The sequence below is a fragment of the Mercenaria mercenaria genome, chromosome 10, assembly GCF_021730395.1.
Source record: "Mercenaria mercenaria strain notata chromosome 10, MADL_Memer_1, whole genome shotgun sequence".
Classification (NCBI taxonomy): Eukaryota; Metazoa; Mollusca; class Bivalvia; order Venerida; family Veneridae; genus Mercenaria; species Mercenaria mercenaria.
In genome coordinates, this window is record NC_069370.1 from 37,571,200 (window position 1) to 37,588,165 (window position 16,966).

The 16,966-nt window shown below is 34.2% G+C and overlaps 1 protein-coding gene across 8 annotated transcripts in view; it reads right to left on the reverse strand.

Moving 5' to 3' along the window:
* Window positions 1-16,966, reverse strand: part of LOC123561878 (serine/threonine-protein kinase DCLK1-like) — a 65,617-nt gene that overhangs the window by 18,081 nt on the left and 30,570 nt on the right. For 5 of the 8 annotated variants that reach the window (XM_053552787.1, XM_053552788.1, XM_045354559.2 and 2 more), the window contains one exon: window positions 1,880-3,606. In XM_053552787.1, coding sequence (XP_053408762.1) covers window positions 1,880-3,606 — 1,727 coding nt within the window. Of the gene's footprint in view, window positions 1-1,879; window positions 3,607-4,031; window positions 4,180-4,468; window positions 4,747-6,351; window positions 6,585-16,966 lie in introns of those variants that run through there. The other 3 variants (XM_053552792.1, XM_053552791.1, XM_053552793.1) reach the window with 3 other exon arrangements.

The window sequence follows — 16,966 nt, forward strand, 5'->3', positions numbered from 1 at the left end:
TGGACTCTTGAGTGCTAACAAGTTTTCCACTGATCTGGCCTACTGACATAGGTTTTGATGCCACTTGACCCAGTTTCAAATTTGACCTTGCGATCATCAAGACAAACATTCTGATCAAGTTTCATAGAGATTGGGTCACAATCTCTGACCTAGGTTTTGAAGCCAAATGACCCAGTTTCAAACTTGACCTAGAGATCATCAAGACAAACATTCTGACTAAGTTTCATAAAGATTGGGTCACAACTGTAGCTTCTGGAGGATTAAGAAGCTTTTCCTTTGATTTGACAGGGTGACCTAGTTTTTGACCCCACAAGACCCAGATTCGAACTCAACCTTGAGGTCATCAAGACAAACATTCTGACCAATACTCATGAGTTTCAAACTTAAACCATGAAATCTTGAGTGTTAACAAGATTTTCCTTTGCTCCGGCTAACTGACCTAGGCTTTAATCCTACATGACTTTGTTTTAAACTTGACCTAAAGGACATCAAGACAAACATTCTGCTGACCTAGTTTTTGACCCCAAATGACCCAATCAGCACATTCATGATATTGATACATCAGAGTTTAACAGAATGTCATGTGACTTTGTGTAGCATTCAACTTTGAATCTTATATGCAATGGTCTCCCTGTACAGTAAAGTAATCCCTGTAGAATTTTGATGAATCTTTCTTTTGAGATCTTTTCTCCAGAAAAAGTACAGGTAATAATGGTTATACTTGTAACAAGAAGAAATAAATCTAAAACAAATATACATGGTGTATTTTGAATTTCATTGCAATGGCAAGGTGACTAATATACACTGCTAGGGGAGGTAATCCCTGTAGAGAGTTTAAGATTGTTACCGCTGTCTCTTTCATGTGAACTAGTGCTGGACAGAAATCCCAGAAGCAATCAACAAGCATTGTCAAAACAAATATTTTTAGATTTAAATAGAACTAATTCTCACAGGAAAAGGCCGATCACTATATCCCTCCATTATCTGCACATGCTCTGGGAACATGATAAAGTCAACAATAAGATGACTTTGAGATATGCTTGTCAATAATTAAAGATTTGTTTAATCCTTGGGTCTGTCTCATGAATTCAATAAATGTTTTTATAATTTTTTTTTCTTATTGACTGGTTTAGTTCATATAATCTTTTCAGTCAATCATTAAGGCAAAAAGTGCACACAAGGCACGGAATCCGATATGCTTTTTTACAGTATTTCTGAAGCTTAAGTTAATGCATTTTTGTGGACCTTTTTTGTTTATTAGTGATAGTACTTCACATAACTTGTCAATTTATTTTTTCAATTCTGATAGTCATTACTAAATGAACATATTTTTGACATTGTAATTACTCTCCTATCTCCTAAACAACTTACTTTTTTTCTCCACAACTCACAGGAAAATGAGAAGAAATATTTAAGGCCATGATTTTCTTCAAATAACAATATAACTGGTAAAAAACGGCTGGCATTAAAATTTTAATGAGCACAAAAGCCAATTAAAAGGTGGTTATCTAGCAGAATGTGAAAATGAGTTTGAACATCACTTAGGTCATTCATGATTGAACCTTAAAACACCATGATTTTCCAGGAAGTGGACTCCATAATGATTCTAACTAACTGAAAGCTTTCTTCACATTCTAAAACAGATCAGTGAGAAGTAACTGGCTAATATTATGACAGATTCAGGTTATCTGGGGATACAACTTACTGGAGATAGTCGAAAAATGTTCGCATTCTTAAAATGATTTCAACAAACTGTGCAAAAGCAATTTATCCCCTGAGAGATCTCACTGGGTAAATTTTTACTGGGCTTGATGTGAAATACCAAATTACTGACAGGAAGAATATAAAAATCTTAAAACAACCACCTGACGACCCTTACCTTGACTAATTCCATGACCAGATATATTTTGTCTACCGTTTCATATTCCTCGTACAATTTGACAATGTTCGGATGGTTACAGTCCTTCATAATCTCAATCTCATTTTCTACCATATGCTCCTTCCCTTTCAGTTTTGGTTTGTCTATAACTTTCATTGCATATTCAACACCCGTAGCTTTCATTTTTGACATCCTAACTATGGCAAAGTTACCATCACCTAATGTCCGACCCAACTCATATTTTGCCAGAACATGATCATCACTGCTTATTTGTCTTTCTAATTTAGTTTTCCTCACAATTCGTGGTTTCTTTCTCTCTTTCTTACGCTTTTCCCTCTCAGCAGCTTCCCTATTTTCTTTTTCTTTATTGTCTATTTTATTTTTCTCATCTTCATTTTCCCTTTCAGAAACTTTTCCTTTCTCATCTTTTTCATGATCATGATGATGCTTTTCACTTTTATCTTTGTCATGATGATGTTTTTCTCTATCATGATGTTTGTCTTTAATATCTTTCTCTTTTTCATTCTTATCTTTTTCATGTTTATCCTTTTCCTCCTTTTCTTTATGTTCTTTCTCTTTTTGTTCTCTATCTCTCTGAGCCTTTTTCTCTGCCCTTTCTTTTTCTTTTTCGGCCTTTTCTCTTTCAGCAGCTGCTTGCCTCTCTCTCGCTGCCTGTTCCGCTTGTTCCCTATCGTGTTTATCTTTCTCTCTTCTTTGTCTCTCCTCTTCTTTTCTCTGTCTCTCATCCTCTTCAACTCTCTTTCTTTCTTCTTCCCTCCTTCTTCTAATCTCTTCTTTCTCTTTTTCTTTTTGTTCCTTCATCTTCCTAAATGGATCTTCTGCCTGTCCCCTTGGCACTTGTCTCTTCCTGCGATTTTCCTCCTCTACAGCTCTTCTCTCTGAATCGATCATCTTTCTTCTCTGTTTGCTTACTCTATCCTTTTCATCCTGAGCAGCCTTTTCTTTTTCTCTATCTAATCTCATGGCAACCTCTAAATCCCTTGGATACTCATTTCGTTTCCGACCTTTTTCCGACTGCCGACCTTTGTACAGAACATATTCCTGATCAGGATCTCGGTTACTCCCATCACTTCCTTCTCCAAAACCGCTATCACGTTTGTCTGCATCATTATCTCTTATTTGTTCTTTAGCAACCTGAGCTAGTCTTTTCTTCTTTTGTCTTTCAAAGTCTTTCATAATATTTCTAGCATAAGGACTGTCAGGATAAATTTCCTCAATTATGTCATGGACGTCACTCTCAGTCAATTGTTCATTTCCGACACCTATAAACACATCATCATCGCGGAAAAAATCTCCAACTCCTTGAATTTCACGTCCCCGAGTAGTAAACAATTTTATAACTTTATTGGATTTCCACTTTGGCCCAAAGGCTTCTGAAATATCTTTCATAAGCTGCTCAAAAGACTGAACACTTCTGCGATTAAGCAAAATTTTAACATTATTTCGTGGTTTGGGCCCATTTCTTACTATTGTTATAACTTTAGGCTTCAGAGGTACTTGATTTTCTGTATTAGCTAAGTAACTGTTCCGATTTGCAGGACCAAAGGCGCCAGGATACCTTCGATGTTGTTGCTGCTGCCCATCAGTAATCCGACCCTGAAAATACCTTCCTGGATGGAAGGCATTTCCATACACACGGGGCCGGTAACTAAAGCCCTGTGTGTAGTTCTGGTCTGTGTCCAAATTTTCATGTTGGTGGTGGCGAGCTGAAATTAAAATAAAACAACATCATGATCTTGGTGCATTAAACTTAGATTTTCCAAGACAAAATGCTTGTTGTAACAATTTGATCACTATTTCTAAATATCACATTTTGTCATAACTGACATTATAATTCACATGGAAACAAACAACTACTACGTATATGCATAATGTACTATGAAAATGAAAATTCATACTAGAAAATATTTAAAATCTAAAAAAGTAGATATATATGTTCAAAAATAAATAAAACATGTTTTACTGTCACATCTGCTAATCCAAGAAATATGACTGTTTAAAACAACTTTAATAACAGTTTATATCCAGTGAACATGCATGTCCGAGTTCGGCTGAAAAGTGAACAATATACTTATGAGCAAATGCTCTATATTACAGCTGTCATTTTTAAGGGTCTAAGACAGATACTTACTATAATGCACGACTTCAAACATTTTCCAAATACTAACTCCTTATATAAAATAGATATAAATCCAACTGATACACAACAAAGTCAGTAAGGCACTTAGTTTGGCCATTTGACAATTATCTTTTACTAAAAACATTAATTTATTATTTCAAAACACACCCCAGCAAAACAGATATAATTAGTAACACAAACAAAAGACGATGTTATGACAAGTATACAGGATCGGAAATATTCCGATGGCATCTTATATCGTGTATGTACTAGGATTAATTTCTTGCACACAAATATACCATTATCTTGAATTAGTATCAAAATTAAATCGTACTTGATTAATTATTGATAAATTAATTGATACTCAAACTGATAAAATTACAATACAACTGCACTCGATTCATGATTGATAAATCAAAACGAAATCCAAAAATGATGAATTAACTAACAATTAATATATCTCCAAGCCCATCCGGTGAATGGTGCATAATTAGCCATAATTATCCATACTCCAGCGGAATTTCAACCGGAAATTGTAATAAAACACTCCATATTTTGAATATATGTATAAATCCTGCACTACAGGTATGTAAGAAGTATGTGGAACACAAATATATTGGCAATTAACACATGACGTACGAAAAAAATCGGATTTTCAACCGGAAATTGTGATAAAATTCACCATATTTCGAATATATGTATATATCCTGCACTTAAACTAAGTAAGAAGTATGTGGACCACTAATGTACTGGCAATTAACGCATGATGTACGGAAAAAAATTTGACAATATGACGTGACCGATACACTCTTGTGTTAAAACAAAGATAATTTCATCATAAAAAAGCCGATATAAAAGAACACCTTGTTATTTAACAAAGGAATATGGGGTATAATTATTTGTCATACCTATATACATTGGTGAATCTTTTGTCTTTATTATATTGAAGACATTAATGAATAAATTAACAGCTACCAATCTTTAATCTTGCTAACGACGGACACAATACAGATTCCGTATTGATACATTGTTTTTTGGAAATTGTAAATAAATATATACAATGCTATCTGTTTACAATATCTTCATAGTCGATGAAAATGGAAAAAAAGATTTGATTGTCACAAACTGCAACTTTAGTTGCACGATTACCCCATATGGAGAAACGATTTAAAAGATTCTTAACTACAAATTATCTAAATATTTATTCTTATAAATGTCTGAATCGGCATTTTTGGGTTTTTTTCTCAATTGCAAATAGGATGGTTACAGGTTTTGAAATGAATCTTCCTTTTCAATGATATCAATGATGAGGAAACTTAATTTACTCAGTGATATACTAAAGAAACTTAATTATCCAATCTATGTTAATAAAACAGCTCTAAAACAATTCTTCCAATTATGTTTACAGCATAATTCAAGTGGGAGATACAAACAATCATGAAAATCATTTGAACAAAATGCTGAAAGGCCGAAACAAATGGATGTTGAAAATTACTTTCGTTTGTTTACTAATGGGTTCAACACTGTTTTTCAACAGTATTTCAATTATGATAAGGCAGTTCCCAATAAACAATATCAGTGTTACTGAATTGTTTTACCTATAAGCACTAACTTGTTCTTCCAGGTAAGTTAAAACTGTCTTGAAGGCTGTTCAATTATTGTTAAAGTGAACATATGCTTCACTTGAGGATTGGACCTGTGACCTCATAATTCCTAGTTTTGTGCTTCACCTACTGAGTTAACATGGTGGATTTGATGAAATCTAATCCTGAAGTGAAAGAACCTAAGCTGTTCAAATAAGACAACCTTCCTTCAACTTCTATTTTAGTTCTGGTTCCACTTTCATGCTCTGGAAGCATACTGTTATCTACCAAACCACTCCGAGACTCAGTATTCATTGAGAAACAATAATTTCAACTTTTCATGCAGGCCATGTTGCTGCACAGAGTTAACTGAACCACCAGACAGTATCCACAACCAAGGACAAGTCCTGAGCTGTGGATAATTATTAAGTTGGCATATGATCACAAAAACTCTATAATGTTTCTGTAGATTGAGTAATATTCCTAATCCTTTTATTTTCACTAATATAGTTGCAAATATTTAAATGTGCCACTCACAAAATTCAAAATAATCGTGAATATCAACCATCATCATTTCCTGACTTAAAAGAATAATTACTCATGTTTTCGTGAATTCTTCACACTGTGAATGAGGCAGATTACCTGAAATTGCTAAATAAAGCCTATGCCAAAATTATACAATTTACAGTAGTTTGATCCTAAATATGGTAGAGAAGTATATATTTTTTACCAGCAGAATAATGTGTTACCTGGCAAAAGTCTTGAAGCCGCAGAAAGAACTCGGGCTGCCATCTACACATAGCCCAATGAAAGACTCTTAAAAACTGAAACTGTGGATTATTCTCAAAAAAGACCTCACTAAATCCAAGATATATCCGGATATCCAGACATTCAACACTTATTATATAAATTAATTTATTGATATCCCATACAACATCATCAAGTAAATGAAAGATTTATCCCTCCCAAACCTGCACATCCAATTTCCACAGTGAACTAAAATCTACAGGGATGATAAGCGCACTATCTAAAGTTGTTGATAAGATCGGAAAACAATCAGAAAATAAAATGTCAATAGTTTACGAACAATGGCAGTAAATCTAAACTATTATACTTTAACTGCTCCCAGTCTTTGATGAATTCATCATAAATTCATAATGACATATGGGGCAGGTATATCACAAATATAGATATTGTATATAATAATTTGGTAATCCATATTTATTCTAGTTCAGTACATTTTAATTAAATATATTCTATTACGGAAATATTTCAAAATGGAATGCCACTTAAGTTGGCAACTTCTTTAATATATATAAAAAAATGTGTTTAAATATTCTTTTAATGAACATTCTGGGACAAAATGATGTTATGTTGTCTATTTGTGTCCTTTTCAAATTATTTGACATTTTCTTTATGGAAAGTTCTATAAGATTAAAAAGGGACAATAGTCTAAAACATTATACAATACAAAAACTGCCTCATAAAAAATTCAAGCTTTTAAATACTGACTTGGTTTTCTGCATGTAAAAATGAACAGGATGTAAAAAGCTAAGCGATGCTATGAATAATTCAGGTCTTTTAATGGAGGATAAAAAGAAAACATCATATAATACATGCCTCATCATTCATCCTTCTCGGAACAATTACTTTTGTTTATAATTGACAAAGTATTTCTGTCTATTTAGTAACTTTATGTACATAAATTTTATGTTGATCATAACTGTGTTGTCTCTTAACCCTTTATCATGCTGGACATGATCTATTCTGCCTTTGCGACCTGTGTAGATCATATGATCAGCCTGCACATCTGTGCTGTCTGATCATGATCTGCACTGTTCGCCATTTAGTCAGTATTTTTTTGGTAAGCACCCCTTTTAACCTTTAATTGAAAGATGGACAAGTTCATTATAGAAATTTAGCAGGGTAAGGGTTAACTAGAATGCTTTTGTAGAAAAGCGCATGTCTCCCCCAATGCATAGTCGTATAAGCAAGAAGTCAACAGGGGACAGGAGCTGAAGTCAAAGACACTGATGGTTGGCTACAATAGGGGTCATGTACTTGCTATGTCCAATCATCCCACTAAGTTTCAACATTCTGGGCCTAATGGTTCTCAAGTTATGAATTGGAAACCATTTTCTATATTCAGTCCCTGTGACCCTGACCTTTGACTGAGTGACCCCAAAATCAGCAAAGGTCATCTATTCTGCATGTCCAATCATCCTATTAAGTTTCAACATTCTGGGTCAAGTGGTTCTCAAGTTACTGACTGGAAAGCATTTTCGATGTTCAGCCCCCTGTGACCTTGACCTTTCATGGAGTGACCCCAAAAATAATAGGGGTCATCTACTCTGTAAGTCCTATCACCCTATGAAGTTTGAAGGTTCTAGGTCAAATGGTTCTCAAGTTATTGATCGGAAATGTATTTCCATGTTCTGTCCGCTGCGACCTTGACCTTTAATAGAGTGATCCCAAAATCAGTAGGGGCCATCTACTTTGCATGTCCAATCATCCTATGAAGTTTCAACATCCTGGGTCAGGTGGTTCTCAAGCTACTGACCGGAAGTGGTTTTCTATGTTCGTGCCTCTGTGACCTTGACCTTTCACAGAGTGACCTTAAAATCAATAGGGGTCATCTGCTCTGCATGTCCAATCATCCTATGAAGTTTTAACATTCTGGGTCAAGCGGTTATCAAGTTATTGATCGGAAATGGTTTTCCATGTTCAAGCCCTTGTGACCTTGACCTTTAACAGAGCGACCCCAAAATCAATAGGGGTCATTTACTTTGCATGACCAATCATCTTATGAAGTTTCAACATTCTGGGAAAGGTGGTTCTCAAGTTACTAACTGGGAATGGTTTTCCATGTTCAAGCCCTTGTGACCTTGACCTTTGATCGAGTGACCCCAAAATCAATAGGGGTCATCTACAGTAGCTCTGCATGACCAATCATCCTATGAAGTTTCAACATTCTGGGTCAAGTGGTTCTCAAGTTATTGATCGGAAATGGTTTTCCATATTCGAGCCCCTGTGACCTTGACCTTTGATGGAGTGTCCAATCATCTTATGAAGTTTCAACATTGTGGGTCAAGCAGTACTCAAGTTATTAATCGGAAATGGTTTTTCATGTTCAGGCCCCTGTGACCTTGACCTTTAACAGAGTGACCTCAAAATCAATAGGGGTCATCTACAGTAGCTCTGCATGACCAATCATCCTATGAAGTTTCAACATTCTGGGTTAAGTGGTTCTCAAGTTATTGATCAAAAATGGTTTTCCATGTTCGAGCCCCTGTGACCTTGACCTTTGATGGAGTGGCCCCAAAAACAATAGGGGACACCTACTCCATAAGCCCTGCCATCCTATAAAGTTTGAAGGTTCTAGGTCAAATGGTTATCTAGTTATTGATCGGAAATGAAGTGTGACGTACAGACGTACGGACGGACGGACAGGGCAAAAACAATATGTCTCCCATTATACCATTTGCTGAGTCGGCTCAATCATTTTACTTTGTTACATTCTATTCTTCGACAGAACCTCTTTACTTCAGATTTGATATGTTATTAATGGATTGCGATAATTTTATTTTAATGGTACTTGGTAAAATCGAAAAACAGGTAAAGCAGGTGTATTTTCCGATAAGTGGTGTTCATTTGTATATTGTAGTAATACTACTTTAGACACGATGCGTCATTCCATAGCAGATTTGTAGTCAAGTGGATAGTGTGTTGGATCTCTATTCTTTTTCTATGTATGGTGTAGGTTCGAGCCCTTCTTTTTAAAAAAGATTTTGCTAATTCAATTTTTGCAGGTCTTTTTATATCATCTTTTGTATTTATTTTTGCTTTCATTCTTGCAAGAGTTTTCTCTATTCATTTTGCAATGTTAATAGATTTAATATCGATTCTAATATGAGATCCCCTGAAAAATATTAATATTTACTTAGTATAAGTGCACAAGAAAATCATGATACAAATAGTTTTACCTGCATTCTTCTCCAGGTAAAAACATGTTAAAAAAAGAAAAGAAAAGTAGCTCGTCCCGTATTCGAACCAGCACCATAAGCTTACAAATCATACGTGTTAACCACTAGACCACGCCGCTATTTACATCGGTTTTGCGATATAAGAAATTTGTCATGTAATTTTTCCACCTGAATCCCTATTTCATTGTTATGGGTTGATCCGGTATTAGTAAATAAAGGCCACAGTTATCCCGTTTTGTTAATACCTTTATTGTTGTTTGTTTATAAAAAAAACCCTGCCTGTTTTACAGAATCATTTATATTTCCTCATTGAAAGTTTATCTGTAATTATAGCAGACTAGTTGCCCACGGGCAACATGTCCAGCCCATCCTTTGACCCCTAACTGTGACCTTGAGATTTGAACCTGGGGTTTGCACATGATATTCCGTCTCACTGAGTTAAACATTCATGCCAAATATAAAAAAGATTCCTCAATGCATGTCAAAGTTATGGGCCGAACAAGATCTGACATGACCTTTGACCTCCAACTGTGACCTTGACCTTTAAGATAGGAACCTGGGGTTTGTGCATGACACTCCGTCTCACTGAGGTTAACATTCAATATATAAACAAGATTGCTCCATGCATGTCAAAGTTATGGTCCAGACAAACACACACATACACAGAACAGCCATTTGGATGACTAATTCTTTTGTCTTCGCTTCTGCAAGCGGGCTCGACAAAAAACTGACAACGGACACTTGCTTGAAAATTTCAAAGCCATGAAAATCCTTTAAGATGAAAAATTAAAGCTACTGTTACAACTCACTACTGGTGTTAAGGAAAATATACCATCAAAACTGAAACCAATAAATCTACTTTCAAACTTATGATGCAAAAAGTGTTTTCCGATGATAATATACTGTTCTGTACTTTTATACTGAAGAGTCAATAATAAATCAAAATGACGCAAATGCTAGAATTACCATATAAGAAGATAAAGCATGTTTTAGCTGACATAAAGCAGTATCAGACAATATGAAATATGGGAGCAGTAACAGACAATCAATTCCTTTTTAACATGTTAGTGACAAGTGCAAGAATACAAATCATAGACAATGTTCTCGGGGAATGATGAACAGATTTTTAATTCAGTCATAATACGTTTAATTAATTCTTAGAAATGGCAATCTCTGAAATCAATTGATTTAATTTCTCACATTTTCAAAGTTTGAATTCTATACTTGAAGTTTTTGTTTATTTGATAAAATTTTAAAATGGGATGGTTTCAGGAATTTTCGCCACTCGATTACCTTTGTATACAATTATTTATTTTTTACCTTGGCTAAAACGTAGAACTTTGTATAGCAGTAGAACTCATTCAGGAATAACTAGTTCTTTTTTTCCAAGGGAGATTACTTTTAAACAAATCACCTCATTGGAAATAGTATTTAACTGCTTCTTTTTGTCAATACAGTTACTTAAATACTACTACTGATTGTACACAAAAATCTATATAACTTGAAAAAATTGTTAAAGATCAATTACCGTACTGTTCCTAAATAAGAAACAAGAGCACCGCCTTGCGGGTGCTGACGCTCATCTGATTTTTTTTTTGTGTAATAGAAATATTGTCCTACCCATGATTTTCTAAGTCTAAAAAGGGGCATCATTCTTGCAAAAAGCAGGATAGAGTTATGTTTCTTGATGTTCAGTGTCCACTTATGATGGTGAAAAACTGTTGCAAGTTTTAAAGAAATAGCTTTGATAGTTTATGAGAAAAGTTGACTTAAACATAATACTCAACCAAGAAAATGATTTTCTAAGTCCAAAAGGGGCAATAATTATTGCAAAAAGCAGGATGGAGTTATGTTGCTTGTTGTACAGGGTCAGCTTATGATGGTGAACAAGTGTTGCAAGTTTCAAAGCAATAGCTTTGACAGTTTAAGAGAAAAAGTTGACCTAAACATAAAACTTAACCAAGAAATCTGATATTTTCTAAGTCCAAAAGGGGCCATAAATCTTGCAAAAAGCAGGATGGAGTTATGTTTCTTGCTGTACAGGGTCAACTTATGATGGTGAACAAGTGTTGCAAGTTTTAAAGCAATAGCTTTGACAGTTTAGGAGAAAAGCTGACCTAAACATAAAACTTAACCAAGAAAACTGATTTTCTAAGTCCAAAAGGGGCAATAATTCTTGCAAAAAGCAAGATGGAGTTATGTTTCTTGATGTACAGGGTCTGCTTATGATGGTGAACAAGTATTCCAAGTTTCAAAGCAATAGCTTTGATAGTTTAGGAGAAAAGTTGACCTAAACATAAAACTTAACCAAGAAATCTGATATTTTCTAAGTACAAAAGGGGCCATAAATCTTGCAAAAATCAAAATGGAGTTATGTTTCTTGCTATACAGAGTCAGCTTATGATGGTGAACAAGTATTCCAAGTTTCAAAGCAATAGCTTTGATAGTTTAGGAGAAAAGCTGACCTAAACATAAAACTTAACCAGGCAATGCCGACGCAGACGCCGACGCCGACGCCGACAACCGCTCAAGTGATGACAATAACTCATCATTTTTTTTCAAAAAATCAGATGAGCTAAAAATACACTTGAGCCACACCATGAGAAAACCGGTAAGCGAACAGCATGGATCCTGATCAGACTGCACGGATGCACTTATGTTGGTTTTCTCAATAGCGTGGCCCATTTGTATTGCAACTGTGAGGAAATATGTCTTTGAGGTTAAGAAGACCTAGAAAAAGTCATCTAACTGACTAGAAAGTTCGAACATCACACCTGGTTTACCCAGGAACCTGACTCAATGATTATGTTTAAAATAAACTTTCTTCAGAATCAACTAAAATAATCTATTAAACTTATACAGAGGTTAAATATTTCCAGCTTACTTTTTCGTCCCCAAATGTATCTCTTTACACATAACGGTGGATCAGGTCCAATGTCAATGACCTTCACCTTGGCTTTTTCATACTCAGAATCTGCACCATATTTGACCTCCGAGGTCAAGGTCACTTTCGTTTCCAGGGTGTCATTCCGCTCGTAAAACTGGCGAACTTTGACTTCATCATAAAACGGATCAAACTCATCAAATGGATACATCCCTTTTATCATTTTTTGTCCAATGTTTTATAAAAAATCATTAATTGTTCATTTTACTTGTGAAATACAAGAATCCAAAGAGCAGATGACATTGTGTGTAACACTGCCTGAATGGTGACAATTTAAGCTCCGCATCCAGCTCTCCGTATAAGTCCCAAACATTATTTGATACAAATTTATTTTGTAAACCACATATACATCAAATTAACTAAATCAGACTCTATTAGAAATACGCAATGTTTACCGTCCCCTAATCCTTCAATAAGTTTGACTGAATAGAATTCATAATTCCCTTTATCCAACTCTTCCTCGGTCTATTACTTAAAATGCATGTCAAAAATGCTTCTCTTAATATTTACACAAACCCATTGAAAAAGAAAAATTTCAACATCAAGCACATAATGTAAGTAATGTAATCATTTTCATTTTAAATATCGACACAATGTCATGTTATTTCAAAAGAGTTGTCTGGTATTAAAATTTCATAAAAAGTTTCCGAAATGCAATTTTCACCGAGAAAAATTTCAACTTCACATCATTTGCAGACATTTTCCCACAGCATATTATCACCTTTTGTGAAACAATTTAAATTAATGGACTAACAGGAAAACTTTTATGGTAAAGTTTCTATAAATATTTCTCTTCTCATCAAATCAAAAAGCTATATAACAGAAGAAATGCATTACATACGAAATACTTTGGGTCTCGTATCTCCTAGCAAATGCAAGTGTCGTCGGAAAAATGCAGTAACTATGAAAGTAACATATCTGTGACAAAGTTTTTATTATCTTTTCATTAAAGATTTTTCTCTTGGCTTCATATTTCTGTAAACGGACTATACTACTCCGGGAACAAAGACCAAAATGATCCTTAAACCTTATTCTGTTTCATTATTCAGTATCCTCCACAGTTGCAATGCAATGAATTTTCACAACAGTAAGGGAGGTAATTCAAAATAGATGCAAATACTGCTCTGTAGAATTTATCTTTTCTATAATGTGCCAATTTTTGTAGTGGATTGTGAGCGAAGAAGTAAACAATGTGGTGTGGTTCATAAAAAGCTGTGAATGGGGTGGTACTATTACATAGCATAATGCTATACTAACAGTGGCTGTCATGGCCAGATGGACCCTTATTAAATTTAAACACTTACTTACTAAAAAGCTGTGAAATTGCTACTGAAAACAATCTTTGGGGACAATAAATGGTAGAGCCAAATGAAATTTAGATTAATATCAAACATGCCGTTAAAATCCATGAACTTCTGTGCCCCTGTGCACCCTCTGTATCCATTTGCCCCATTATAACAGCAGCCCAATTTTGATACAATCCATTCGGACAAACTTTCAATCCTTAGAATCATTTAAAAGCTTTTTAAACAGCGTCTCTTTCACAGATTCGGAATTAAAGCTTGTTTTATATACCAGTGTGAGACGCACCATGAGAAAACCAACATAGTGCATTAATGCGACCAGCATGGATCCAGACCAGCTGCATATCCACGCAGTCTGGTCAGGATCCATGCTGGTTTGCAAATGCACTATGCTGGTTTTCTCACGGCGCGGCTCTTGTGCTTTTCAGGACAGGAAGTCATTTTCAAAGCTTTTTCTTTTTTTTAATTATGAAGTATTAATGAAACAGACAAAAGTGGTCAATGTGAGCATGTGACATTATGCTAGTTACATTTGGTTTAATAGAAAAGTGAATTAAAGGATTTTTCTCTATTTTTTGGCTCTACTGAGGCCCTGTAAACAGTGCATGATGACACACAGGGAGTCATGTGACTAGATAATATTAACATGACAAAATTGTCTTAAATTCAAGGATCTTTAATGTTTAAAATATGGTTAATCCAACACATAAACAGGTATACCAGAAGACAAATCTTCCTTTTATAAATATTTGATTTGGCAATATGTCGTTATAAGACTGTACGTAATTGCCAATTATCCATTATACGATCTATAAAATGCTTGACTTATTTCCATTGGTTGTGCCAAATATTAACATAAAATGTAAAAATACTATGTTAATATATCTATTAATTCACAAAGCGAAAATCGTGTGTTAAAATTTTAATTTTCTTATGAAATCAAACGACAGAATTTCTATTATATTACTGGTAAATAAAAACCAAAAATTAATTCAAAATTATCTGTATTTCTGTTGAACTTTAAACCATGTAAATAAGTATATTTCATGACATCAACCATTCTTTGTCAATATAATTATGCAGTTAGTAAATTCATGTAAATTATAGATAAATATTATTGAAATGTTTAATAAAATACAAGTTTTAGAGGCTTAAATTACAAATTTTACTTCATCGAAAAATAAAACTCATTTAGGAAGTTTTAAAAGCCAAAATAACTTAAAAACATCCTTTTTATTTTCTTGATTATTATATTACAGATAACCTGAAGAAGGTATTCTAAATACCGAAACCGGCAGTTATACATGTATTAAATAACAGTCTTAAACTTTTCTGGTGTTTGGGAGTGTTGTTCTCCCCTTCCACCCTTGTACTTTAGTATTATATTACAAAATAGGGCTTATGGTCTTCTGCGAAAAAAGATCTTAACCTTTAGGCTGCTCTGCCTTTGCGACCATTACAGACCAATATCAGCCTGCACATCCGTGCACTGTTTGCTATTCAGTCAGGATATTTTTAGTGAACGCCCCTTTGAATAATAAATAGTACAGCCCAAATTGAAAGATAGACCAGTCCATTTTAGAAATTCAGCAGGGTAAAGGTTAAAAGCAATTCTGGTACACATATTGGCCAATTTTTTGCCCATTTAAGTACATGAGTACTATAAAAACAAGTTAAACAAGTTTCTTCAAAATTCATATTATCATTCAGATGGCATTGTGATACAATGATAATGGATATATATTAACTAAACCTGCCTGAGCCCTAGTATCATTATAAACATGACACTGTAGAGTTTTGACAAGATAATATTTTTCAATGACAAATTTCTTTCATTAAATATCAAAGGTTATTCATAGAAAATCCTTAGTAAAATATAGAATTTTAAAGGCTTATAAAGCAACAGAAAATCAGACAAGAGCTATCCGTAAGACAGCGCGCTCCACTATTCGGGGATTTGACAGTAAAATGGATATATGTCTCAATAAGAGACCTCTACTTTAAAAGGAAGATACAACAAGGGGCATAATTCTGTCAAGAACACAAATCAGAGTTATTGGGATTGTTACTACACATGCACATGATGATGGTAAAGATATATTTTGAGTTTCAAGTCATCCTATATTATTATAGTACCTGAATTTTAGTTATGTCCAGAAAATGAAGTTTTGTCAAAAAATTTAAGTATGAAAGGGGCATAATTTGGTCAAAAATACAAATCAGAGTTATGGGGATTGTTACCACACATGCAGATGATGATGATAAAGATACATATTAAGTTTCAAGTCTTTATCTTATTTTGCATTAAAGTTATATCCAGAAAGCGAAGATTGCAAAAAAACTTTAAGTACAAAAGGGGAATAATTCTGTCAACAATACAATTAGTGTTATGGGGTTTACAACCACACATGCAGATGATGATTATAAAGAAATAGTTTTAATTTCAAGTCATTATCTTTTAAAGTTCTAAAGATATGCCTATAAAGGAAGCTTTCGAAAAAAATTTAACATGAACATAATTCCAAGTATAACATCTTTGTGACCTTGACCTTAGGTATAATGGGCCCAGCCCCTGCACATACTTTGTTTGTATGCTGGACAATGTTTATGTGAACGTACAGTAAGATATAAGCAATAGTCACAAAGATATGACAGAAAAACAAAGGTTGCCGAAAAACTTTAACCTTAAAAATAACCAAAGTATAACACCTTGGTGACCTTGACCTTTAGTATAATGGGCCCAGCCCCTGTACATACTTTGTATGCTGGACAATGTTTATGTAAAGTTACAGTAAGATATAAGCAATAGTAACAAAGATATGACAGAAAAACAAACGTTGCCCAAAAACTTTAACCTTAAAAATAACCTAAGTATAACACCCTGGTGACCTTGACCTTGGGTGTAATGGGCTCAGCCCCTACACATTCTTTGTTTGTATACTGGACAATGTTTATGTGAAGTTACAGTAAGATATAAGCAAAAGTAACAAAGATATGACAGAAAAAAAAGGTTGCCAAAAAACTTTAACCTTAAAAATAACCTAAGTATAACACCTTGGTGACCTTGACCTTGGGTATAATGGGCCCAGACCCTGCACATACTTTGAATGCTGGACAATGTTTATGTAAAGTT